At 44.2% G+C, this 26,601-nt stretch overlaps 1 protein-coding gene across 2 annotated transcripts in view; it reads left to right on the top strand.

The window, feature by feature from the left end:
- The window catches only part of LOC111143076 (wntless Wnt ligand secretion mediator), a 101,247-nt gene that overhangs the window by 59,599 nt on the left and 15,047 nt on the right, over window positions 1-26,601 (top strand). For both annotated transcript variants that reach the window (XM_022496532.1, XM_022496533.1), the window contains 8 exons: window positions 7,828-7,952; window positions 13,482-13,643; window positions 14,649-14,785; window positions 17,316-17,484; window positions 18,831-18,928; window positions 19,249-19,312; window positions 21,249-21,392; window positions 22,602-22,685. In XM_022496532.1, coding sequence (XP_022352240.1) covers window positions 7,828-7,952; window positions 13,482-13,643; window positions 14,649-14,785; window positions 17,316-17,484; window positions 18,831-18,928; window positions 19,249-19,312; window positions 21,249-21,392; window positions 22,602-22,685 — 983 coding nt within the window. The remainder of the gene's footprint in view (window positions 1-7,827; window positions 7,953-13,481; window positions 13,644-14,648; window positions 14,786-17,315; window positions 17,485-18,830; window positions 18,929-19,248; window positions 19,313-21,248; window positions 21,393-22,601; window positions 22,686-26,601) is intronic.

The following is a 26,601-nucleotide window of genomic DNA, read 5'->3' as shown; positions in this document are numbered from 1 at the left end:
GTATAGAAGGGATGGAGTAACAGAAGAAATTTGGGGTTGTAGAAGGATTTGGAGAAAGAAGGATGAAGTTAATTTGGCAGATGCTTCATGAATATCCATCTTGTAAAGACATGGGTGATAATAGTTGTGAGTGAGACTGAGACAGTCCCTGGCTTTCGAGAACCTCTCGGTCTAAGTGGGAGGTGGGTAGGGAGAGAAATAGTGAGGTTGTTGTACCATAGTAAGGTAAATGTTACAGAGCTGAATGTGCAGGGTACTGTGGGAGTGAGAGGAGGGGTACTTCATCAAGTTTTAGTGACTAAGGGAAGGCGGGAGTGAATTTGTGGAATTCTAGAAGATGAACAGGAGTCTGGTATTAGTGGGGATGCAGAGTACTGTCTATAGCCCAGAGGAAAAGGAAACTTTTACTAATTCATCCTCTCAAAGAGGACACCTTTTTAAAATATGGGGTGTTAGCAGAAACCTTGAGTGCAGCCACCATAGGTAACCTTGAGTAGCAGCCTTAAAATAGCAGTCAGCATTTGCTGAGTATTTACTGTATGCTGGGTCTGTGGTGAGCAGTTCCCACTTTATCTAATTTAATCCTCACAACCATAGGAGATGGACATTACCCTTATCCTCATCTAGAAAAGACACAAAGTGGCCAAGGTGAGCTACAGTTCCAGGCAGTGTCTCTTCACAGCCCAAGTTCTCCCCCATATTCCAAGGCTGGAGGCAGAGTGCTGAGCTACACTCAAGGTGACCTAACACCTAGGTGGCAGGAATAGAGGGGAACTCCTAAGATATGAACCTGGGATGCCAACCAGGGACCAGATATTAGCCTGGTTGCTTATTTGCTTGCTTGCTTTTTTTTTTGGGGGGGGGGGGACCATTTAAGGAGTCTCAACTTTTAAATATTTTAAGGAGGACCAGGTAAAGGCATTGAAAGTATTTTAGAAATCATCTCCCTGGCTGCAGTGTGAGGAACAGATAGGAGAGGGGCATTTGGTTGAGTTATTTAAAGCCTGAGATGATAGTGGCCTTGAGCAAGAGGAGTGACAACAATGAGGGGAGAGGGGGGAATAAATCTGCAAGACTTGATGAGCAGAGAGTTTGCCAGCTTAGGTGGTTTGGCTCTCTGAACCAGGGAAGTAGAGATGTCCAGTGGGGAGTGAGCATGTAGAGCTGGAACCCAGGAGGGAAATCAAAACTTCAGAAGGAGACTGGAATCCCGGCCACAGGTGAGACCTCTCAGGGCAAGCATAGGAAGTGAGAAGAGGCGGGAGCTACTCTACAACCTGGTGACCACCAGTGGCTGTCTTTTTTATATCCTATGGTACTTCAGATCCATTTGTTTACAAAACAGTTGATGTCCCCAGCTACTTTTCCAATGTACAGCGTTTAAAAGTAATATAATAGGGTACCACAGGGATAAGTGGATATTTTCCAAGAAGGTGTCACTTTGCAAAGGGCCCAGTTTGAGGAACATTTCCCCCATTGCATATCTCAGACTGCTTACTGCTTCAACTAGGAGATGGTGTTCCACAATATAGCAAGGGATCGTTTTGATAATGCTTAGAAAAATGTCTTCTTACACGTGGAAAATAATTCTCCCAAATGCAGACTCTTGACGTGATGAAGGAAAACGAGAGAGGTAATGTGAACTAAACTGTTAGGCTGCTTTGCGAAATAATTGTACTCATTCATTTTTATAACTGTGCACACCCAGGCCTGTAGGGCATCTTAAGAAAACAGCCAGGGCCAAATTTGTAATTAGCTGAGTCCATTTTTGCCAGGCCTAACCATGGATGTAGGACAGAGTTGGTTTTGTTATTTCCTTAATTGAAAGCATCAAGAAAATACAAGCCAGGTCAGAGAGTTTTTGATTGGGGTAGGAATGCTGGCATAAATAACCCCAGATTATATGTCTGCTGGAGGCTGGGAGGAGGCTCGTCTGTGCGGCCTCCTTCTGAGGTTACCCAAACAATACTTGGTGACTAGCAGCTCCCCTATGGAATGTGGGAATGCAAGTGAATGTTTTGAAATTTCTTTAATTTTTTTTCCCCAGGGCAAGGGCCTAGGAAAACCAAGGTTTCTCAGGGAAACTAAAAGTTTCTGATGACCATAAAATAATTCTTTATTTCCTCCTAATGCAACTTGCCCTCCCCTTTCTCCCCTTTGTTTCCAGTTTATCGGTCAACCCAACCACCCTGAACCTGGATGGAAGGTTATGTACCAAATGGTCCTGTCAACAGCCTTGGGAAGTAGGTCCCGTTATTTCTATCTTGCCAACATGGAAACTGAGACTTATTCAAGGTCACTCATTCAGAAAGTTGTAAGGATAGCATTGCAAAACAGATCTCTTTGGGCTACAAACTGTACTATCTTGGCCGGCAAATGCCAGTTTCAGAAAGTTTGAGTGAGAAGCATCCTGATCGCTTCCTCAATGAAGCCTCATCTTTCATTGCTTCACCCCACCAGGGTCCATTCTTAACAGGAAGCAGCTGCCCTCGATTTCTTGGGGTGCTGAGAGTCTTCCTGTTTGTCTCCCTAACCATTTCTGGCTTACTCAGAGTCCTCTCTGGCTTTCTACTTGTCTTTGGAAAACCGACTGGCAAATGCTTTTCTTATGCAGGGCAGGGCAGTTTAACTGGAAAGTTTCCATGATTCCAAAAGATATGATTGGTCGCTGCTTCCCAATACAGAAAGGCATGGATCTTTCCACCTGTAGTGACACTCTGCAGTCGAAGTCTGCACGAAGAGAAGCCTGGAGTGCAGATTTCCTCATGTTGGAGCACAACCTTTGTAACAGGAGGAAAATACATATGAAGAACCACAGTGCCTTTCCATACCTCCTTTCCCAGTATTCTGAGTGAATTTTCCACCAAACCGAAATGTGTCTCCAGAGCCATTTGAGAAATGTGAAGCTTGGACATCCTATAGGATAGGAAAGCTGCTGATTTGGGATTGGTGTAAAAACCGTGTGTTCCAAATCTATAAATGCCCTATATTGATAACCTTAAGCACTTTACCTCATGGAACTGGTACAGCCGGTGTTCTTGTTTTATAGGGAGGGTTCTCCAGGTGCCAGAGGTGGCTTTGGCCTTCCTGCCATTCTCCCAGGGAGTGCAAATTGGATTCTTCACTGTCATTATTTCTGGGGGTGTATGGGGGGGAGGGCCCACACAGTATCCCGGGAGTCATAATGTTTTATTACCTGCAACATACTCATTAAACTGAACCTTATTTCCAAGTCCATTGGAGGCAGAAGGGAAAATGATTCAGTGGCTAACTTCACAGCTTTGCTGGGTTCCTCTGCCCAACGCTTTCCTGTTTCTGAGTTTTGTGTTCCAGGATGGATAGGGATTCACTTCCTAATAAAATGATAAAAACAGTAGCCAGTCCTTCATGCTTTCTGCAGCATTCCAAGCAGTTTTTCATGAGGTCACTTAATAGTCACAGAATCCTAGGAGGCAAGTTCTGTTCCAACAGGGTAAGGAGCCTGAGCATCCATCCCAGTGAGGGGCTGGAGGAGAAGTGGAATGCGGTGATATCACAAGGTCCAGCGAGAGAAGCTGAGAGGGTCACTTGAACCTGTCCTTCTCCCTGAGGTGTCTATTTTTTAAGTACACCATGAAAGACAGCAAAAAGACATAGGACTACAGTTCATGAAGCTCTAGAAGCTCGATTCTGATGTTTCTAGAGGTGGGGATTTCCGAGTCCTGACTTCTCTACCTTAGGAATGAGGATACCTGCCCCAGACTGCACAGGAAGTAATGATGTGTGAGGATTAGGTGGAACATGGGATACAGTTCATGAACAAGAATAGATAGCTTAGGAAGAACTTTACTTGAGGGTGAAATGGAAAGAAAAAAGAACGGTGATGTGGAGGCTGTATGAAAAGGGTCCCCTCCACAGGAGGACTCAGGTCACCCGAACCTTTATTAGCTGAACTGCACAGAGACTTTGTTTCATTTTTGTTTTAGCCTAGCTTCTGTTTTTAGTGAATTAATTACTGACATTTAGAAATCGAGAGAGATTTAAAACAGTCTGCATTTCTGTCTTCTATTGACAAGAGCAGAAGGTCTGGTGAGACCGACCTATACCACCTCATGATGGCTGTGAGCTAGAGCTACAAGCTGCCGCCTCAACAGACAGAGCTTACTGCTCCATCCAGACCCAGCCTGTCCCTGATCACACACATAGGGGCGGACCCTGACGTAAACCCAGCTGGCCCTAGGCTTCCAGTTCTGTCATGCCACATCACGCCACACCACGTCATGCTTCTCCAGTCAGTTTTCTGAAATGGTGCTGTGTAGGTTTCAGCAGCTCTTCACCTCAAAGCTCAGATGAGAGAATTCCAGATACACAGCAAGCCACGCGCATGGCCTCAGAGGAGTGTTGCTTCTCTCTCTTGGGTAGGAAGTTGTGAAGGGTGCTGGGTTGGAATTGAGTGGCCCATTGCACACAATGTGCTTGATTCAATGTGGGGCTCAAGCCTGAGATCAAGAGTCACATGCTCTACCTTCCAAGCCAGCCAGGTGCCCCTGTTAATTTTCTTTTGAAAGTCTGCTGTTTTCTACCAACAAAGGAAGTAGCAGGGAGTGGGGTTCTGGGGTGATGCAGACCCAGGTTTAAGTCCCAGGTCTGCCAGTTACTAACCTCTTTCCCACAGGATGGGTGTGAGGCCTGAAGGAGAGGGGGTCTACACAGAGCATACATATTCATCTTTTTGGGATTAGTTTGATGGACTGTTTTCATCACAAGGTGGCCAGTCTTCTGTGAGCCATGTAAAAAAGATGGTTGTCTTTTAAGGCAATTTCAAGATAGTTGTCTCCCTCCTGTTACCAACAACAATATGACCTCAGGCAAATTACTTAATATCTGAGAACCTCAGCTCGCTCACTAATCAAAAGGAAATATCCGTGCCCACTTCATAGAGTTTGTTGGGAACATTAAGTGAGGTAATTTAAATAAAAGCACGGAAGTCATATGGGCTAAATACAGAGTAATCATACATGAAAGCAGTGTTTAAGATTTGTTTGCTTTTAGTGGCGTGTTTTACAACAGTTTTTCCTTTAGGGATTCCCAACAGATGGGAATAACTCTTAAAGCTGGGAGCAGGCCAGGAGGTGAGTCTTCCTGACCTTCCCTGTCTCTGAGGCACCTGTTCTGAACGAGGCTCATCCCTAATGTTTGTGGGGCCTAGGGCAAGGGTGCCTGCGAAAGCATAGCTGTTGTATGTCTAAATACTTAAAAGTGATAAATCGGGCCAACAAAAATATTAAGCCAAGTTCTATTACTGATTATAACAACTTTACCTTCATAATGAACTGGAAAGCCAGGTTTGAATTTAGGATTCTTTGGACTCTTTGGAATTCTGAGCCAAGATGGGACTGGCCAAGGAATGTGGGCCCCTTTTCTCTCCACCCCTGGCTCCATCCCCTACAAAAAGGAGCTTTGAGTGCTATGTGTGTGGACACCCAAACCTTCTTGCTCAGTCGCTGACTGTATTCCACTAACAGTAGCCTTTGACCACTTCTGAGCCCACGGGTGCATAAATCATTGTGTAGTTTACCATGGGAGGCCAGATCTGGGGAAGACCCTCGGCCCTTCAAGGCCATGGAAAATAGGCTGAGGGCTGTTTGGGTAGGGTATTCTGGGGTAGTCCTGAGTTCTTGGAGCATATTCTTAGAGTAGGAGTAAGGGGTTAGGCTCAGAGTGGGCATGTCCCTTTCACTTGAGGGTTTCTTTTCCTGCAAGGAAGGTAGCTAGAAGAGGGCCAGAGAGCAGAGCCCTTTAAAATGTGGATCCCAGATGAAGGGCCCTTTCTGTCCATGTCCAGGGCCAGTGCTGCTCTGAATTCTGGGGCTCCAAGGACTGATGACTTCTTTTACAGCTTTTCAGATTTGTACTCTTGAGGCCTGTGGTTCTGGAAGTGTTCTTTCAACATAGCCGTAAGTCCCAATTTCTCATGCCATTGTTAGAAATGAAAACGATGTAGCTTGGTGCCTGATATTAGAACTCTGGCTGGTTCATTCTGTTGACTGCTGAGGCCATCAAGTGGGGAGCAGCTGTAGGCAGCCTGGGCCCCACCTAAGTGGACATACAACTCAAAGCATGGCTTCTGTCAAGCTGAGTGTCCCGCCATTTCTTATGTGTAGGACTCGTATTTTCCCTGTTTCCCACACTGAGTCTCTGCACTGCCTGGTGTCCTCAAGTCCAGAGTCTCCCCTCAAACTGTGTGGAGGTGGGAAGAGGTAGACAAGACCAGGATCCAATGACTTTGTGTACACACTTCGACCCAGTTACCCTGTCACCAGCACCACGCCTCACTGGTGTTTTCTGTCTTCTGCAACATGGGTGGTTTCAGATTTCGAGTACCTTGGATGTCTATTGGACAGAATGGTTCACCTTTCCAGAATATCCCTTCTGTAAGTAATTTAGGCTGTGCCCCTTTCTGTGGCTGTTAGGAAGACCTACCTCATCCATTTTTCATTTTTAAAAAGATGGTTGCGTTCTCTGGTCTCCTCATGCTGTTACCATTTTTTTTCTCCTTGTGATTTAATATCCTTTGTTTTCCTTTACTGTTTTTTCTGTGGTATTTCAGGAGGGAGAGGAGGAAAATAGGAATGGCCAATGCAGTGTGTGTGAGGATTTAAATAGTACCAATAAAGTAGCGGGGCACTGATGTTCATTGACGGTTTCATCTAAATCCAAGCGGCCTCAAGTGCCTCCTTTCTTGCATTCTTTCTTTCTCTTTCAGGATTTCAGACAACTTGGGGTTCACATTGTCAAACTGGCTTCAAGTCACACTGGGCCAGTGGTTAGAAAGCGCTATTTTTCCAGACAGCAGTTACTAACTTTTCCCCGTGTGATGTGTTAGATGCTCAGGTTCCGGAGCTTAGAATCGAGCGCCATCTCCTAACCCCAGTGAGAGCTGGCTCTCCAAACATTTTGGAAATGTGATCTGTGCTTTTTTTGCCCCATTAAGAGTCTTCTGTTGTTGAACTTGCTCAGCACAGTATAAAACAGATAAAATGGACAGATGTGATTTTCATTAATCTAATCCCCTTAGTGAGTTCCGTGGTGAGTTAAACCCACTTATGGCCCTTACTGATATGGAAGTACATGTGAATATTCAGTTGCATGGGTACGTGCTAGTTATTAGATTCTTATCTGTGTGTAAGTCTTTAACTTTGGAAAAGCTCTTCATCTTATACATTAACTTTCCCCACAATTTGCAGAGGGGTCTTGAGTTTTTGAGCAGTAACAGATCCCATATTCGAGAGCTTCCTGGGGAGAAATTTTAAGAAGGATGTCTTGAGACTAGAGTATGTTCAGAAGACAGGTACTTGAATCATGTCTCTGAGGGGTGGTTGGAAAATTGTTATCAGAAAGGAAACAAGACTCAAGCAGATAAAGTATGGGTTTCAAGTACATAAGGCATGTTTGTGGAAAAAAGATCTCACATTCCATGGGACTCTTATGGGCAGACCTAGGAGCAGTGTTGCAAGTCTCAGGAAGATAAGTGCTGACCATGAGTCACAGTCTGACCATCTGAGCTGCTTCAGAGACAGTGAGACCCCGTCTCTGGAGGTGTTTAAGTAGAAGCTCTTTGACTCCTTGGCAGAGTGCTAATGGAAGGGACCAAGCATTCAGCCTCAACATTTATCCAATGACGTTTAAGTTCTCGGATTTGGAGACTTGGATTTGGAGTTTGATTAGGAACTACTATGTTTCTTTTGTCTTGTTGGTTTCCATGGCAGAGCCTATGAGAATTTTTGAGCTCTTCCCAAAATACCTTCCCAGATGCCATTTCAGAATTGTGCATCCTTTCTCTTGCAGGAGAAAATGCAGAAGTCTCCATGGATGTTTCCCTGGCTTATCGCGATGATATGTTTGCTGAATGGACTGAAATGGCCCATGAGCGAGTACCCCGGAAACTGAAATGTACCTTCACATCCCCCAAGGTAGGATGCTTTGATGTCTAAGTTGATAGGGTTTTTATTTGGGTTCCAGGTACGTGAGAAGATTTACTTTACAGTTCAGAGATACAGTCCTTACTCTTAGTATGCATGACCCACAAAGGTTAGTCATTGTCCTTTGTCTTAATAGAGGAAAGGGCAAAGCAGAGTTTTTAGGTCTTTGCTCAGGAAGGAAGAATGTCTGTTTGAAGTGATGTAGTTGTTTCTCTGAAATTCCTCCATAAAAATAAACTCTTGGTTCTCTGCTTAAGGGCTGAGAGTGCCTGAACAGTGTTGCTAAGTTATTTTAAGGTGTGAGAATCTGTTCATATTGGATCAATGCTTGTATTTGCTTCTCTGTTTCTTAGGCATCTCTTTGTTGCCAGTTAATGTGCAGGTACAAAGACTAAAAATCCCAGTGAACACCACACACAAAAAGAGGCCCTGAGGGAGGAAATCTAATTTCATTTGAGACCTGGGTCTTCCAACCCATTTTTAAGGCTCTCCCTTCTCTGGTTCTTTCAGAAGGACTCGTTCAACCACCCATGAGAGGGAGGTTGCTCTCCTGCATTGAAAATAGGGAGACATTTTCTTTTTGGCAGAAATCTTTAGTTTTATGATTTCTCATCAGTGCAAATGCAGAGGTGGACTCAGTGGCCCTCAGAGGATAATAAGGTTCGATGGTATAAGGACCAGGTCACAATGAGCCAGGGGCCCTTTTCAGGGGCAAGTATCGTCCTCACACACACGCCTTCCCTAGATTCTGACTCCCGTACCTGTGAAAATTTCTGTGAAGATGAAATGGAGCCATAGTTACTATAATACTTGGTTACCCACAGCCCTCAAAGGTGTTGACATGAAGCACCCTGAGCAAGGTGATCACTGATGTCCCTTCAGGTGCAGAAATGGTCTCATTTTTTGCATGTGAAGTACACTGAAGCACATTCTTGATTATGTCATTTGTCCCTTGGTATTGTCAAGTCAGTTCCTTTTAAAGGATTTGGACAGCTTTGTAGTACCTGCTCCATTGATCAGGTCAGTTCCTCTTCTCTCCTGGCCTCACTTGTGCATCTCACTGCAAAGTCAGGGTTCCCTGTGGGATGGGAGGAATGGCACGTTGAAGCTGCGGAGTACCGTGCCCCAGCTGTCCATCCTACCCCGAAGAGGAGTAAGGTGGGAAAGGGCAGGTTCACAGTGTTAACATTAGGTAAAAGTGTGGATTTGGAGCAAAACACACTTAGCTCCAATTCTGGGCTGTATCACTGATTGTTTGTATGGCCTTTGGTAAAAGTAGTTAATCTGTCCCAGCTTCATTTGCATATCTGCAAAATGGAATAATAATACCTGCCTTGGGATTCTGCATAAGGATTAGGTGAGATAATGAACATCCGCAGGGCGACCTTATTATTTAATACCCACTCTGGGTTGTGTTTGAGAATGAAAAGGGATGTTAACCAGGTGGCCACCAGGACTCTTGAGGGCAAGCCATGCACCCTATACATAGGACCTGCTGGGTCACCTGCTATTTATTAACTGTCCCTTCCCCAGGTTTCCTAGGGGGAAAGTGTGGTCTGAGGACCAACAGCGCCAGCATCACCTGGGAGTTTGTAGAAATTGCAGATTCCCCAGGTCAACCCCCAGACCTTCTGAATCAAAATCTCAAGGCATAGGACCAAGGAATCTGTGTTTTAATAGGATTTCAACTCCTTAAGTTCAATAAAATTTGAAGATTTATTTATTTATTTTAGAGAGAGTGAATGTGCACATGCACATGCACTTGAGCGGGGGGAGGGACAGAGGGAGAGAGACTCTCCAGCAGACTCCCCACTGAGCACGGAGCCCGACGCAGGCTCTATCTCCCAGCCCAGAGATCATGACCTGACCTGAAATCAAGAGTTGGGTGCTCAACTGACTGAGCCACCCATGCGCCCATGTTTGATAAAATTTAACAGTCATTGCCTTAGATCCTCTGCTGGCTGTCAATTATAGCACACACCCCCTGCCAAAAGTTATCTGGAATTGTTTGGGATAGGCGCTTCGGGGTAGTCTGCAGGAAAGAATGAATGGTAGAGAGAAACTGGAGGTAGCAGGAGAGGAATAGCTGACATTTTCAGACCTTTGCATGCAATGGGGGAAATTAATTAAAACCTTTCTGTCACTGCAAGTTGAATGCATCTTTCAGAGGTGAGACTGGTTGGATATCTAAGTTAAAGGATATAAAGCCTTGGGATATGGAATTTCATCTTCGGTGGAAAAGTCATATCTCACCTTCCTTAGACACCGGAGGGCGTTGAGAAGCAGAGTGAGGGGGAGGTCATTAAGAAGCCTGCAACTGCTTCTTAATGATGGCTGCTTAATTATCTTTAGGATGTGTTGATCCCTTTCAAGAAAGATATTAAACCTTGAAAAGTGTGAAGGAGATGAATCATCAAATCTCTGCTTTTTGATTGCAGTGAAATTTAGTCTTGATTCTGAAGATTAAATGAGAAATTGCTTTAAAGCTTTTTAGTCCCTGGTGGATTGTGAAGTCGAAAGAAAAAAAAAAAAAAAGTCAAGTTGCCACCTGCTGTAATATGTCCTAATTAGCCAGTCTCATGCTGGAGTTGGGGGAGTGCTGAGGGGGATGGGGTAAAGGAAGGAGGGGGGGAATGTCTTTCTTCCTAAATGCCCTAAATGCTGGCAGAACCTCGGTGCATAAGGAATAGCCCCCAACAGGATATAGTGAATTTGTCTCCAAGACAGGTAGGCCAGGCCAGGATCCCAGAATCTGATGTGTCTGATTTGTTCAACTTCAGTAAATTTGTCTCATGGAGTGGTAGTGTTACCCTCTCTGTAAGGACAGGGAAGGAGAAGACACCCAGAGAACCAGGATGGGGGAATTAGAAGGAACCCCAGAGATCCTGTTTTACTTAGGAAGAAAGTGAGGCTGAATGAGGTGAATGACATTCCCCCCAGGAGGGGGCCAGACCTGGGCTAGAATCTAAGTCTCTGAGCATGGAGTATGGTACCTTCCTTACAACAGCACCGTGCCTGCCATTAGGCATGTCTGAGACAACATCACTCTTCTCCTTGCCGTACTCAAGGGTCCTCTTCCCCATCAGAGTTGGAGGCTGGACTTGGAAGACCCATGTCTCCAAGCCAGTACTGCTACTACTTTGGGACCTTGGGTGAGAAACACTATCAAGTCAGTGGTATTAGACTGAGTAAGTTTTGTTCTCTTCCCTCTCAGAAATCTCAATTTGTAGAAATAAAACAAGATCCTCAATGGAAACATATCAGAAAGTCTTTTTCATACTGTTAACACAAAGGGTAATCAACTTTCTTAATGAAGCTTAACCTGAAGCCAAATAAGAGCCTCTAATGTGTTGTCAGTAGTTCTTGGAGAGCCACAGTACTCATCCTGATCTGTAACTGTAAATGAAAGGAGCAGAGGAAAGAGAAAGAATCTACAAAGGAAGAATCATCTAGTCCACAGCTGAAGTTTGGGAAAGAAGCAGGAAGCTTTTGGGGCGGCTGGGTGGCTCAGTGGCTCAAGCCTCTGCTTTTGGCTCGGGTCATGATCTCGGGGTCCTGGAATCAAGCACCACATCAGGCTCTCTGCTCAGCGGGGAGCCTGCTTCCCTCTTTCTCTGCCTGCCTCTCTGCCTACTTGTGATCTCTGTCTGTAAAATAAAATAAAAAAAAAATCTTAAAAAAAATAAAAAAAAAATTTTTTAAAGAAGCAGGAAGCTTTCTACAGAAGAATTTCTAAACTCTCATAAACCAAATGTAGTCAACTAGTAGTTCTGAAAGAGCCCCTCAAACCTTAGATGATGAAAAACTATAATGATTGATTAGTAATGTCTGCTATGATTGAGGAAGGAAAGAATGAAAGCCCAAAATCTAGATGTTAGCCTCCTCCACCTCTACGTTGTCTTTGCCTCTATACAAAATCTGTTTATTGCACTCTTAAGTTCTGACTGTCCAATAAAGAATCCCCAATATCACAAAAGGGTCAGAGACCCTTCGTACACAAGTGAGGACTCCTTGTTATCTTCCTTCTGATTTCTTCACTGGAATTTTTACTCTGAAAATATAAAAAAATTTATGTTGGTCCTGAGAATGTAGGCTTAGGAACAGCAAATGAGGTCTTTCGTTTCACTGGATCAAGAGTTGCACACCCAGCAAATATTCAAGCTGACGTATAAACCCTACATTGATGGCAGGCACTCATCTCTTTTATCAGGAAAAAGTCCCAGGCTGCTGAAGCTCGTGCCTGTACGTGCCCATATTTACTCCCCTACTCTGACCCCTTGCCAGAGACATGTAGCCAGGAGTCCTGGTGAGGTAGAGCAGAATTTAGTTTTCAAAAGCAACCTGTACCCCTACTCTTTAAACTCCTACAACCATGCTCTGAGTGGTAGCTTTTCAATCCTTGGCAGGAAGTACAAGAGGTGTTCTAGAAACTGGGCTAAATTTGGTTTAATTAAAATTTCTGCTCCCTTCTGCTATTTTACCTCTTGGGCACTTAGGTAGAAAATCCCAAGTGGGCATCTCTAATAAATTAATTTCATTATTACCTTTTATCCCTTCTGTCTTCCCCAAATTCTAAGTGCTCCTTGACTTCTTTTTCTTTCTTTTTTTTTTTTTTTAAAGATTTTATTTATTTGACAGATGCAGATCACAAGTAGGCAGAGAAGCAGGCAGAGAGAGAGGAGGAAGCAGGCTCCCCGCTGAGCAGAGAGCCCCATGCGGGGCTCGATCCCAGGACCCCGGGACCATGACCCGAGCCGAAGGCAGAGGCCTTAACCCACTGAGCCACCCAGGCACCCCTTGACTTCTTTTTCTATCAGATCAATAAAAGAAGATATTTTCACCTTTTTGTAGCTTCTCCTTTGGGCCAAAACCATGAAAATAATTAGCCATTATCTAAGAGTGTGATGAACGTCAGCAAGGGCTTTCTTCTGAATGTTTCAGAAGTTGACCAGTCCATACAGCCTTTGAGGGCTCCAGGGATGTGCTGCAAATAAAAAGCCCTTGCAGTCCTGGGAGGCCACCTTAGTCTGAGGTGAGACTTAATGAGGACTGAAGAACTGAGAAAGTGTTAAGAGATAGCCAGGGTTTCTCTTTTTTATCTAAAATTTCTGGTTCTAGGGGCACCTGGGTGACTCAGTTGGTTAAACATCTGCCTTTGGGTCAGGTCAAGATCCAGGGTCCGGGGATCGAGCCCCCGGATCAGGCTCCCTGCTCCATGGGGAAACTGCTTCTCCCTCCACCCCCTGCCTGCTGCTCCCCCTGCTTGTGCTCTCTGTGTGTCAAATAAATAAATAAAATCTTAAAAAAATAAAATTTCTGGTTCTGCCTCAGATGTGTTTGGGTTTTTTTGGGTGGGGCAGTGAGGGGAAGCCGGTGGACACCATGCCTCCATTGTGCCCTGTAATCTGTAGCTCTAAGGTATCCATTTTAGCGTTAGTGATATGAGCCAAAGGTAAGACAATTCAGACATAGTCTATTGGAAATAGCGATTCTGTCACAAACTCTCTGTTCTTCTTCCAGACCCCAGAGTATGAGGGCCGTTACTATGAATGTGATGTCCTTCCTTTCATGGAAATCGGGTCTGTAGCTCATAAGTACTACCTTCTGAACATCCGGCTGCCTGTGAATGAGAAGAAGAAAATCAACGTCGGGATTGGGGAAATAAAGGATATTCAGTTGGTGGTAAGTGAACCTAATGGATCCTGGCAGCATGCGACATTAGAACACTGGCTCAGAACATTGGTCTGTGGGCATGTGTATTGGAAGGAAACTCCATCTCACTCTTGGCGTCTCCATGTGTCAATTGCTTCACCTGAGAAATGGAAAACATACCTATAATGGCTGACAATTTAAATGGAAAGTAATACAATTATTATGCCCATTTAAGGTTTTTTAGTAATGGTCATGATGGCATAGTAACACCAAGATAAAAATAATTTTTTTTAACATGTCTTGCAAGCACAAATGTTAAAGAGAACAGTGGTGTTTTAGGTTCTTTCCATTTGATTTGTTTAACAGGCAAAAAGATAGAACATGGAGCAAGAGGATTTTTGTTTTTTTTTAAACTTAAGAAAGTCACATATAAAATACATATTTATTGTAGAAAATTAGGAAGCACATGTAAACATATAGAACATAAAAATGACCTGTAATATCTAGAGAAATAGTCATTGTTGAGGTTTTGATATATCTCCTTATAGTTTTTTCCATATAGAAAGATACATATATCCTTACCAGAAAAAAGATCCTACCCAACTGCCTTCTTTGTTCCTTGTTTTTTTTTTTCATTTAAGAGTATATTGCGAGTTTAATATAAATATACTTTGCAATGCTGCTTAGCATTCCACTAAATTTACCTTAACACATTTTACCAATACCAACATTTTGAGCATCTTAAAATGTCTCAATTTTTCAATAAAAATCCTTAGAGAAGAATCTTTGATCATGTTCTTAATGATTCCTGTTGTATAGAGTGAGTCCATTTTTTTGCCTTTTATTTAGATTTCTGCAGTGCCTGAGGAGGGGCTAGGGAGGACGTGAAGAGAGTATATGCTATGACTGCTAAACTCTTGATCTTGAAATTTCGTCAGAAAAGATCTGCTTTCACCTCTCCCCAAAATGCATTTGCTGATAGAAAATAACAATAAGATATATTCTCCTTCAAAATTATGATTGGTCTCTATCTAGGGAATCCATCAAAATGGAGGCTTCACCAAGGTGTGGTTTGCCATGAAGACGTTCCTTACGCCCAGCATCTTCATCATTATGGTGTGGTATTGGAGGAGGATCACTATGATGTCCCGACCCCCAGTGCTTCTAGAAAAGTAAGAGCTGATTTCAGAGCACTCTTAAGGGACACTGGCATCCCTGATCTGCCTGTCATGGTCCTGGTTTTCCTGCGGTCTAGTTCAAGTGGTCAGTGTGTTACTTGGGCTGATGATTAGACGGTGAATCATCCTGGACTCTTCTCCCCCCCACCCCGCCTTCAGCTTTCACATGCAAATTATTACTAAATCCTAGGGATTAAACCACTCTCACATTTCTGGCTCTCTATTCTGTCTTTGCTCTTCATTCCCATGATCTGGGGCAAATCCTTTCTGTCACAGTGAACAAACTGTCTTGCTCCTAAGCCAACCCTCTCAGCTCTAGAAGGACAACACTCGTAGATACATCCCCTTTCTTTCCCACATTAGTGACTTTTCCTTTCTGCTGGATTATTCTCATTAATATACAAACACATTATACGTGGTCTTAATCATCTACACCTGATGATTCTTAATTCATAGCCTCAACCTCAGCCTCTCCCAACCCTGAACCCAAGAATTCCAGCTGTTTGTTTAACGTCTTCACTTGCACAAAAATGTAACGCATACAAAGGACAACATTTTATTTCTTCCCTCTTCAAACTTGCTCCTCTCCCTAGCACCCAGCATCCTCATCGTAGGAAATAGCAGCTCCATCCTTTTAGCTGCTCAGGTTAGAGAGTAGAAAGTAGGAGTCATCCTTTACTTCTCTCTTTTCTTCAGACTCCTCATCCAGCCCACTAGGAAATATTGCCATATCCATCGCTACCCCACTAATCTAACTCCCCATCATTTTTCATTTCTTACCTGGAGAATTGCAAATAGCCTGTCAACTTCTTGAGAAGTTGAGCCTCTCAACTTCTTGCTTCCACTGTTTTCCTTCCTACAGTCTATTCTCACAGCAGCCAGTGTTCCCATTCAAGTGTAAATCAGATCTTGTAAGTCTTCTGCTCCAAGCTCTCTCCATTGGCTTTTCATTTCCTTTGCCCTGTCCTATAAAGCCCTTGATGACCTGGACCCTTGTCACTTCTGATTTCATCTCCTATCCTCTCTACCACTTGATGATGCTCAAACATGCCTGGTATGCTCCCACCTCAGGGCCTTTGCACTTGCTGTTCTCTTCATCTGAAATGCTCTTTCCTAGATATCTCTATGGCTCAATTCCTTATTTCCTTCAGGCCCAGCCATAATGTCTCTTATCTTAGAACCTTCTTCCTATCTCCCTTATATAAAATAATATCCCTTCTCTCTCCATTCTCTTACCTTGCTTTATTTTTCTTCATTATATTCTCTATTTGTTGACTTTCTTCCCAGACCCCTCCTTTCACCCATTCTGAATGCAAGCATCATTATAGCAGGATCCTTGCCTACTTTGTTTACTGCTATATCCCCAGAATCTAGAATAGTGACTGGCACATAGTAGGAGCCCAGTAATTTGTTGAATGAATGAATTTGTTGAATGAATGAATGAATGAATGATGTCACTCCACTGTTTAAACTTCTTATTGGATCCTCAGTCTTTTCAAGATAAGTTCTCTGATGGGGCAGGTGAGTTTCTTTATGAGTTCAGCCTTTTTTGCTTCTCTGATGTCATGGCCTGTCATTTCCTCATGTCCTGTCATTTCCTCCATGTGCAGATCCCCAAATGATTCAGGCTTTTCCCTCTGCTTGCAGTACCCTCCACCTCCCCAGTCATGACTCATAAGTCCTCTCAATTTCTGTCTCTGTCAAGGTTAGAAGTCCCTGAGGCAGCCTGTTCACACTTCTGTCACATCTCTTGACACACTACATTTGGCTTAGCCACTAATCTGTCTCCATGAGTAGAAAAGTACTACCTCACTTAGTTATCTATGGCCCTAACAAAATGCCTGGCATGTGATCCTTGCTTAATTAACACTTGTATTTCATGGGTATGACTGAAAGTATGAGTAAGTCAGTGAAAAAATTAATGATATTTGGTAGAGCAGTGGCAATTAATAGGGCAGTAGGGAAAAAGCAAAATTAAAACTAAACAAGCAGCTAAAAGGAGTTGTATTTCTTGTTGTTTTGAGTAATTTCTTATGGAAACAAGCATGTTTATCCAAGTCACAGTTGCTGTGGAGGATATCATCATCACAATAATAATTATGAGTGTTTTTAATGATCAGGTTAATGATTACCTGAATAGGTAGAAGAGGATAGTTATGTTCAGAATAGTCTTCTGTTTAAGAAGGCAAAGGAGAGGAAAACATTGTAGGAAGCTCTTAATCTGATTACCAAAATAAAGTACAGGGTACTATGGAGGTTAGCTTCAATTCTGTAGAAAAGCTAACATAGCCTTTCTTCATGATGCAGTGGGGCCGACAAGATAAGGCATTTTGCATCTGGGTGTAGGAACTCATTATGAGAGCTAAGAAACTAATCATACAGCTTCAGTCTCAGTAGGTAGCATCTCAATTCCCCCAAACTAGGTTGGGTTTTTGGTTTTGGTTTTGGTTTGGTTTGGTTTGGTTTTTGAAAATCTGTCTCCTGGGTGAATAAAGTAGTTTTCCTGCTGTTTTCTCATGATCAGGGTCATCTTTGCCCTTGGGATTTCCATGACTTTTATCAATATCCCAGTGGAATGGTTTTCCATTGGGTTTGACTGGACCTGGATGCTGCTCTTCGGCGACATCCGACAGGGTATCTTCTATGCGATGCTGCTGTCCTTCTGGATCATCTTCTGTGGCGAGCACATGATGGTAAGAGCTCCTGAGTGGGGAGAGACCGGGGGTGAGACAAGGTAAACCAGTGGTTGCAGGACTGAGCTCCGGAGTCAGAATGCCGGTTCAAATTCTGACTCCACCACTGATTACCTAGCCAATTGGACTCTGGCAAGTGAATTTCTGACCCAGAATCTTCAGTTTCTCATCTGTAAAATGGATTTTAAAGGCCCGGTTTATAGGGTTTTTGTAAGATTTAAGTGAAATAATGTGAGTATTTCACAGGAAGTAAACACAGCAATGTCAGTGACTGTTACTGTTTCTTCTGCTTTGGCTTCAGCTCTGCTTGTCCCCAGGACCAAGGTAACCCCCAGAGAATGTGGGTCTGGCTTTTTCCAGGGGGCAGTTTGTCCAGGTGGCCTAGTAACCCCTGTTACCCTGAAACACTGACCTCCTTGATCTCAGTTTGCCCAGACAGAGGGATCGAAGATAGTATGGATCAATAAGAATGGTGGGGTCCTAACATTGTGGCTCAGGTGATATGCCAGCTGGAGCTTGGTCCTGTTGGGCAGTCAGCTTCATAGTAGTGGACTGCTTTTAAACTCTCCTAGGGTTTGATCATTGCTTCTGAAAACTTGCAGTGCTTCTAGGAGAGCAGTAAGAGGAGAGAGAGGTGTTTGCTGATGGCTGGGGTACCTGGGGTAGGCAGGAGGGGTCCTCCTGTGGTGATGCCCTTGGCGGCAGGGCTAGGAGTACAGGGGACTTGGGTCCAGCAGTGGCACAGCCAGCCACAGGGGATTTGTGTGGACTGTCGCACCTGGTCTCTAGCCTGGGTGCTAAGATTTGTCTTCTGCCTTTCCCCATGTTTTCACTCTGCATTCTTTCATTTTCTGTCTCTTAGCATCTTTATATATCTACCAAGAGGAACTACTCTTGCTTTTAATGGAGATAGGGAGAACATATGTCTATTTTCCCCAACCATGAGAGAGATTGTTCTATCTCTTGACGTATTTTAATGCCTCGAAGTCTTTACCTTGTCCTCTGGAGTTCCACCCGCCTGAACAAACACAAGTGATAAGACATAATTTAATTTGGAATGAGTTATTTTGCAGAGCAGAGAACTTCCACTGCTGAGGGTACAAGGCCTTTCCTTTGTGTTCCCATAACATCCTGTTCCAGTGGCTGTGAGAGCCCCTATGGATGGGCTGATAAAAAATGAGGTCCTCTGGAACGGAGATTTTGGTCTTACTCATTCTCATATGCCTTGAGTCTAGCATGATGTGTGGTATACAGTCGGTGGTCAGCAAGGACTGTCGCAATGACTGACTTACCTCCAGAATTGCTCTGGTCTCCCCAGTTTCATTCTTCATTTTGGTTTCCTGCAGGACCAGCACGAGCGGAATCACATAGCAGGATACTGGAAGCAAGTTGGACCGATTGCTGTTGGCTCTTTCTGCCTCTTCATATTTGACATGTGTGAGAGGTGAGCAAGTGGCTGTGGGATCCTGGGCTGAAAGGTGCATCCCCGTGTCCACCGGAGCTCTTCAGGAGGAGGGGTCAAAAAAAGGAAGGGTGGCCGGGAGCTTGGGGACAGAAGCATTGGACATGGTCACATCATCGGATAAGGATTGGGCTGAAATATTTGGGCTGGTCCTTTCCTTCAAACTGTTTCTCTTTAAGTCTGTGAACTTTTCTTCATCTCCACACACTCCCTGCCTTCTGGCTGAGAAGTAGAGGATGTGTGAAAACGAAAATCCCCCTTTGCCTCTGTATTAATTGTCTTTCCATCTCATTTTTTTGCAGAGGGGTACAGCTCACAAATCCCTTCTATAGTATCTGGACCACAGATGTTGGAACGGAGCTGGCCGTATCCTTCCTTGATGGCTTCAGGGTTTCATTTCTTCCCATAGCTGCCTGGTCCCCCCCAGATCATGGTCTAAGTCCTGCTGATGTTCTCCATGTGTGCCAGCCAGAGCTTTGATCCTCAGACCAATGAGAATGGCACAATTAAGGCAAATAAGAAGAATTAATGCTTGCTTTTAAGCCCGGTAAGAGCCAGCAGAAAGAGGAAGGTGCAGCGTATCCCCAGGGCTAGGGATCGCAGTTACTTGTCTTACCACAGCCTGTCCGGATGATCTCTTAGACACTTGTTTACTGCAGACTCAAGCATGACTGGCGTGAACCGCAGAGGTTCATCTCTGGGCTGCTGGGGAGAGCCTGTTTCTGAGGTCCTTCCATGTGTGAGACTTCTTATGGTGACTTTGGTGTGCTGGCATACCACACTGTGGCTGTTCATTTCTGAGACCGTGTAGAGATGAGACTAAGGTGATTTGTTCCAGAGCAGCAGCCGAGGTTTCTGGCTGGTTGGCGTACACTCGGTCTGAGTTATCTTCATGAAGCAGAAGCCACAGTCTTCACTTCTCCCCTTTAGGATACTGGATTTAAATATTTTATCTTCCTGAATAATATGTTAAGTCCTGTGGGAGAGAAAGACTCTCCGTAGTGGGGAGAGAGGCTGGAGTTGTATTCTTTCTTGATGGATACTATCAGGTCATGTGCTGGTAAATACACTTTGTCCGGCCATGATGTTTACGTGGGCTTCTTAGTATCACAAGACCTTTGTGAGCCAACTGATTCTGTAGTATCGTTACCTTGAAGATGAGAGAGTTGAGCTCTCCCCTGCTCCCATCCTTCCTCCCGAAAATGTGAGCTGCACAGTGCAGGGAGTACTTACAGTGTTAAGTCTGCTTCAGCCATTTCATTGTACACATATGTTGGAGGTCCAGGGAGGCAAATAAAATGTCAGGGCCTGTAGCAAAAACTATATTCCCTTCATTCCGGCGTGCTGTCAGCTTTAGGAAGGAAGGAGAAACTGCATTAAATATATTATTTAATGAAATATACACGCTGAGTTCACAGTTGTTAAAATATCTTAAAATATGCAACTTGGGGTAGAGTTGTAGCAGAAGGGACTTAGATTCAGGTCACCTGCCTCCCAAGCCAGCTCAGCATTCTCCAAACCTTGGTGATTCTCCAGTTGAGCTTTCAAGATAGGTCTCAGAGTTGCCCGGATCAGTTTCAAAGTATATGCTGCTTCTACCCTCATTTCCCACCTTGGCCATCTGTCCTTCTGCTCTCTGTTCCATTTGACAAGATTTTTCTTGTGGTGACAGAAAATTGCAGGCAGAACTTCATCCCTGGTTTTACTGGAAGGCCTTCCATCCCATGCCCAGCCTCCCTTGAGCTGCTGCTCCCAATCCCCACATCATCACCCCCTGACCGGGCGTCTTGGTCTCCTTCTAAAAATCCAAGCACTAGCCCACTGGTTCTCAAACATGATTATACATGGTTTCCTTGCTCTTGGAAAATCAGATTCCATAGATCCGCCATGGAACCTGGGCTGTATTAAAACTTCTGGTAATTTTAATGCAGCGTTCTACCTGACCAGTCTTTTGCAACCAACACCCATTATTTTAGTGCTTTTCGAATGTCTCGTGGTACCAGTCTCTTGAGAATCTTGTTAAGAGGCGGTTTCTGATCCAGTAGGTCTCTGGTGGGCCCTGAAGTCTGCATTTCTAATAAGCAAGGCTCCATTCCTCTTCTCACTCACTTCAGAAAGCAGCTTGGAACATTCCGCTCTTTTGTACTTTTGTGTCCAAAAATTGCTATTGCTGGCATTAGAATGCCAGGTTTTACTATCTTATCCCCCTATTTGGAGACCGTGGGTGTCGTTGCCAGCAGAACTGAGGAGAGGTGTTTGTGTCATCAGCAAGCCTGCCCTTTCCTTTACTGGAAACCACCAGATGGCCTTCATCATTGTGGCTGGTATCTGCCTCTGCCTCTACTTCCTGTTTCTGTGCTTCATGGTGTTTCAGGTGTTTCAGAACATCAGCGGAAAGCAGTCCAGCCTGCCGGCCATGAGCAAAGTCCGGCGGCTCCACTATGAGGTGAGCAAACTTTCAGGCTCGTGTGGGAACTGGTGACTCAAGAGCTCCCGCTTGGTGTGTAAACACACACCACACACCTACACCTGGAGAGGAGATGCCTTTATTGCAGATACACATGGAGGGAGTCTCCTGTCATGCGGGGTCTCTGGGCAAAATAAGAGTCTAAACCTTACAGCATCTTGCTGGCTTGTGTCTGTCTTGGAGTTTTCTGTGGTCTCTCTGTCTTTCTGTCCTCAGAAGGGGTGAACTTGTCCAGCAGGTTCTTCAGCTTTGGGATGGAATGTGGGTGATACCAGATGGGAGATTTGACAAGGTGGAATCAGGGCTTTGGCCTGGGTGAGGCTTTAGGTAAGGTTCCCTTGCTGAAGCCTGGGCTTCAGCCCAGGTGATCTGATTTTTAGACTCTAAGAGGCCACATTTCCCTAAAAATATCCAGCATGTGATCAGATAGAATTCAGTAATCTCTGTTGAAAGGTTATGTGCCTTGTTCAAGGGAAAACACTCAACATCCTCTGATCTCTAATGTAGGCAACATATTCTTATTTTTTCAAGGATCCCTTGGACTCATGCCTGAGTCCTTGGAGACATGGGCCTATTTCCTCTTGTGAAAAGAAACAGAAACTGCAGAACTCAGGGCTTTTATGTGCAGTGGATCTGCGGCTAAGAGCCCTGGACTAAGAGGTGTGTCTCTCTGAAACACAGGTTCTCTTAAATCCTGCTCTCAGGAAACCTTGGGCACTCTGAAGCTTTGCCTGTCTCTAGAGCTGGAGTGACACATGAGAAAATCCAACCAAATCCACTTCATGTTGATTAATATGCACATTTCTTTTTGTTCACTGGAGCAGAATTTTATTACAACTGCAGAAAACTTGGATTTGGTGACTTTGAACCCTTGCAGAGAAGCATAACCAGCGTAGCAGGGAAATTAGCAGCCTCACAACGTGCCATGAATATAATTTCCCCAGGCTCTGGTATCACTGTTTCATGAGAGATAAGAACATAAGAAATATTTGGCCCAGTAAGATTTTCAGCCACCTTCACCTCTGCAGGAGAAATGTTAGTATGTGAAATTATTTTACTAGTCCCTCTTAGGACTTTTGTTTTATAGATTTTTTTAAATTGTTTTTTTTTTTACAGATTTATATCTTGGGAAAAGGATTAGTGCTAGCCAGGAGAATCGTAAACTGCTCTTTCTCTCCTTCCCAATAGGGGCTGATTTTCAGGTTCAAGTTCCTCATGCTGATCACCTTGGCCTGCGCTGCTATGACTGTCATTTTCTTCATCGTGAGTCAGGTGGGTGGCCCCTGAAGGGTCAGGGTGAGAATGTTCCTGGAGGGGTGCCTCCACTCTGCACAGAAAGTTCTAGAGAGCTGCTAAGAAAGGAGCAGAGAGGCTGTAATGCTAGGCAGCTCCTCAAGCCATGTTTTTTAAAGCTGCTCCACTCTGGGACTTAACCACCTGGCTAGAGGCGGATGGAATTTTCCCTTTCGGTACAACCTTGTAGGAGGAAGAAAGTTGCTACATAAATTAAGAGCCTGCAGCCAGATTGAAGGGCACTTATTTCATTTACTTAAGGGAATGCAGTTTTTAAGCCCTATAGCAGAACACCAACAAGCAAGTATTAGTTGGACTTGATCTTTATCTGGCATTAACGTAGATGCTCTTACAGTCCATCAGCCATTCTTTGTGATAATTATTTTGCCACTTAAACATAAACTACAACTCAGAAGTCCCCTTGATAGAATCTTATCTTTCTGCGGGGTATTTCTAAAACTCAAAATTTTGCTATACTTGAAAACCTCAGTATTGGTAATAATTTTAAAATGTTGGTAACTGGCTTTGGAAAGTGGAAAGCCTTGTTTAAATCTGACAGACAAACTACCTGCCATTCACTTGAGTATCACAAAAATCCTGTGGGTAAGTATGGTGGTAGAGGTTGTTAGCTCAGTTGCTAGCTATAAAACCAAATGGCCTTAGGGACATTTCCCATTGGTGCTATTTTCCAGCTGGGTGGGGTGGTGGATAGATTCCTTAACAGTGCTAAGGTTGAATTTTGTTATCAGTAGAATGCATGGAATAGTGCCACGACAAAAGGTGGCTGGAAGGACCACGGGAAGAAATGCCTGCAAAGTGATTTGCAGAGTGCCTGGCACATTGTGGGCAGGAATAGTTGTGCTCTTGGGAATGACAAAAAGGGTGAATGTTGTGCCAAAGGCCATTCAGTAAGTTAGGTACCAGAACCCAGTCCTTTTGACTTTTTCTTTTCCAACTGTTCTGTCATCCCTGTTTTTGGCCCAAACTGAGAATGTTAGTTGCATAGGTGGAGCCTTAGGACCGACTTGTCTCATTGTGCTGGCTCATTTCCTTCTAGTGGAGGGGCTCTGGTGCTTTTTTGTACCATAGACCCCAAGGGCAACCTGCTGGAGGCTATGAGCCTCTTCTTTGAATGTTTTTAAATGAGTAAAATATGATACTTTGGATTTCAAAGATATTTGCAATTATCCCTGTTACCGATGTTACAGATATGTATCTGTAATTGTAATTGTTATGAAAATGTCATGATTTCTGTTAGTAACAAAATTACAGGTAATGCTAGTGTTAATATTAACAGGACTTTGTTTTCTACATTCATAATTGCAAGAAATGGTAACTTTCAGTTAGAGAATGGTGAAAATGAAGATACAGTTTTTCTCCTTCCAGTTCATGGACCCCTTGAACTTGTTGCAGGGACACCCCAGGGCTCTTCTGACCATGTTAGGAGCCCCTAGAGCCATGTTGGGCTCTGCCCCACTGGGCAGTGTGAGTGTTGCTGTTGAAGGCTGAAATGAGTGTGGAAAACAAATAAAACAAATAGTACACATCTGTCTTCGATATTTCTGTTCCCACATCTGCTATGACCTACACCAGTGCTGTGTTTGTATCAGACTGTTTATGAAACCGAGGGAACTTCAGTCGCCACTCCAAGTGCAGTAGCATATTTCAGATTCTGAATGAGTTTTTTATTCACCCAGCTGGGGCTCCAACAAGGGTGTCTGAGGGCTGACTTATCCTTTGGCTGATTCCTTCACGTGACCCAAGTGTCCAGTCCTCCAGGGCCTCGGTAACACACGGGGACACTCAGTGAATCTGAGAGAGCAGGACGCACTCCTTGGAGAAACAGAAGCTTCTAGTCAGCTGGGCTGAGGAATGAAAGGCAATCCCAAGGCATGTTCTTAGGAAGGCAGAAACAAAGGGCACTTTGGGTCTTAACACATGTCTCTGCCACCTCAGAAAGCTGCCGCCACACTCCCGCTGCCCCATGCTGCTCACTCACCTGGCTCTGCCAAGAGTCCCCTCCACCTGAAGTCAGGAAGGGACAGCGGGCTAATCTTGAAGGCAGTCCACACATGTTGCTCGAATTTAGCCTTGTCTGTGTTACACAGTGCACCATTTTCAAGCAAGGGAGGCCAGTTCTTCCAAGGAACAGAGTTTGTGGCTTTTCTTTGGAGAAAAAGATTAATATTCCGTTGCCCCAGTATTTTCTAACATGTCTCCAGCCTGTGGCTGGCTTTTTATATCTGCTGGAGCGACAGTCCGCCCGGGGTGGATTTCAACTCCAAGGGGGTAGCAGCGAGCTTTTTTGGATTCCATTAGCTCCTCACATTCCTCCTGCTGCGTTATTTTTTTAAGGTTTATTTATAGATATCTAAGACGTTTTCAAGCATAACTCTCCATGTCCCAGGTACTGTACTAATATAGTCATCAGAGGATTTATTTTTTAATGTCATTTTGGAATGTCTCAGCAATGAGCTCACCTGAAAGAAAACCTATTGGGTAACTTTTTGAAATAGATCCCAGCCTTAGGTAAAAGGAATGTATTAAAACTCCCATTATGCTCTCAGGCTTGCTGAGAGAGCTTGCATTTAAGCCCCATGAAATATAATGCGAGGGGATCTCGCCAGGATATTGAAGCTCTGAGGCCAGGAATGAAGGGCCCACAGGAAGCTGTGGAATGCAGTGACCTTGAGGCTTTGTAGCTGGGTCCTGTGGGGCAGTCTTTTAATGCCTGCCATTTTAATGACCTCAGTCCTAGCAACCGAGAGATGGTACATCACAGTCTGGTATTTTAGCCCCTTCCCTCTGGAAAAGAAAGAGGCGTTCCGTTTAGAGGTGGCGGGCAGTAGGGAACAGAAGTGCAATGCAGGGGAGAAGGTCACCAACCTCCACTAAGGGGACCCCCAGGTGCCTGACATTCAGGTCAGGCCCCATGCAGCAAACTCCCAGAGAGCCTGTCCCCAGCTCTTTTTTGTGTGTGTGATCACTTCATTCTGTTACTCACAGAGGAAATGTTTCCAGTAAGAGAGCCTGTGTCTGGGATTTGGAAATCTTGTTGTTAAGTGGAATGTTGGTTGTCAAGACTACTGGGTGTAAAGGGATTTGACCTTCACTTGGCTCCAGGGGTATAATTGGGTGGTTTCACACAAAAGTAAATTGTTCAAATGTTAAATCAGGAAAAACAGGGACTGTTAGAAATAAGACTTATGCAGAGGGAAGATGATTTTTTTTTTCTTTTTTGGTTGGAGCTATCTGATTTTTTTCTCTGGAAGTTAAAATGGGGTGACTGTCACCTCTGTGCTTTGGCATTAATAAGATTTCGGGTTCACAAGGCCTGCTCTGTTGAGGCTGCTTACTGTGGTTCCTGTCGGTGGGAACATGCTCAGAACGTAGGAGGTCCCAGGCAGGAATAACTGAGAGAGGAGACGGGCACACACCCACAGTCGAGTGACTCTGTATACAGCTCATTTATGCAGACTCAACTCTTTGCCCTCAGCAGGAAGTAATACATTTAAATTAATACAAATTAAATAGTAATGGTAATTCTGCAACCTTACGCTAAACAAGGTACAGGTGTCTCACAGCAAACCTGAGATGGGGGCATGAATCTGCTAGTTTCTCAGGCCATCTTAGCACCTGTGTCCCCCCTCATGGTATGAGCATCTTATTTCATCGGTTCTACTGTAAAGTTGTATTTTGCATATAGATCCAGCTTTGAATATCCTATATTACTAGGTCTGTATTACTCTATGGATTTGAAATTGCAAACCGGTGTATATATACACTGTATAATAATTTGCATTATGGTTAATTAAGTGAATTTTCAAAGGAAATCTGGTCTTCCACAATAGTTGCTCCATATGCTAACTTAACGGACTCACCACTCTTTAGGTTA

This window comes from Enhydra lutris, unplaced genomic scaffold (genome assembly GCF_002288905.1).
Source record: "Enhydra lutris kenyoni isolate GAN:26980312 unplaced genomic scaffold, ASM228890v2 scaffoldscaffold9, whole genome shotgun sequence".
In the NCBI taxonomy this organism is placed as follows: domain Eukaryota; kingdom Metazoa; phylum Chordata; class Mammalia; order Carnivora; family Mustelidae; genus Enhydra; species Enhydra lutris.
Note: the sequence above shows the minus strand (reverse complement) of the source record. Positions and strands in the feature narration are given on the sequence as shown.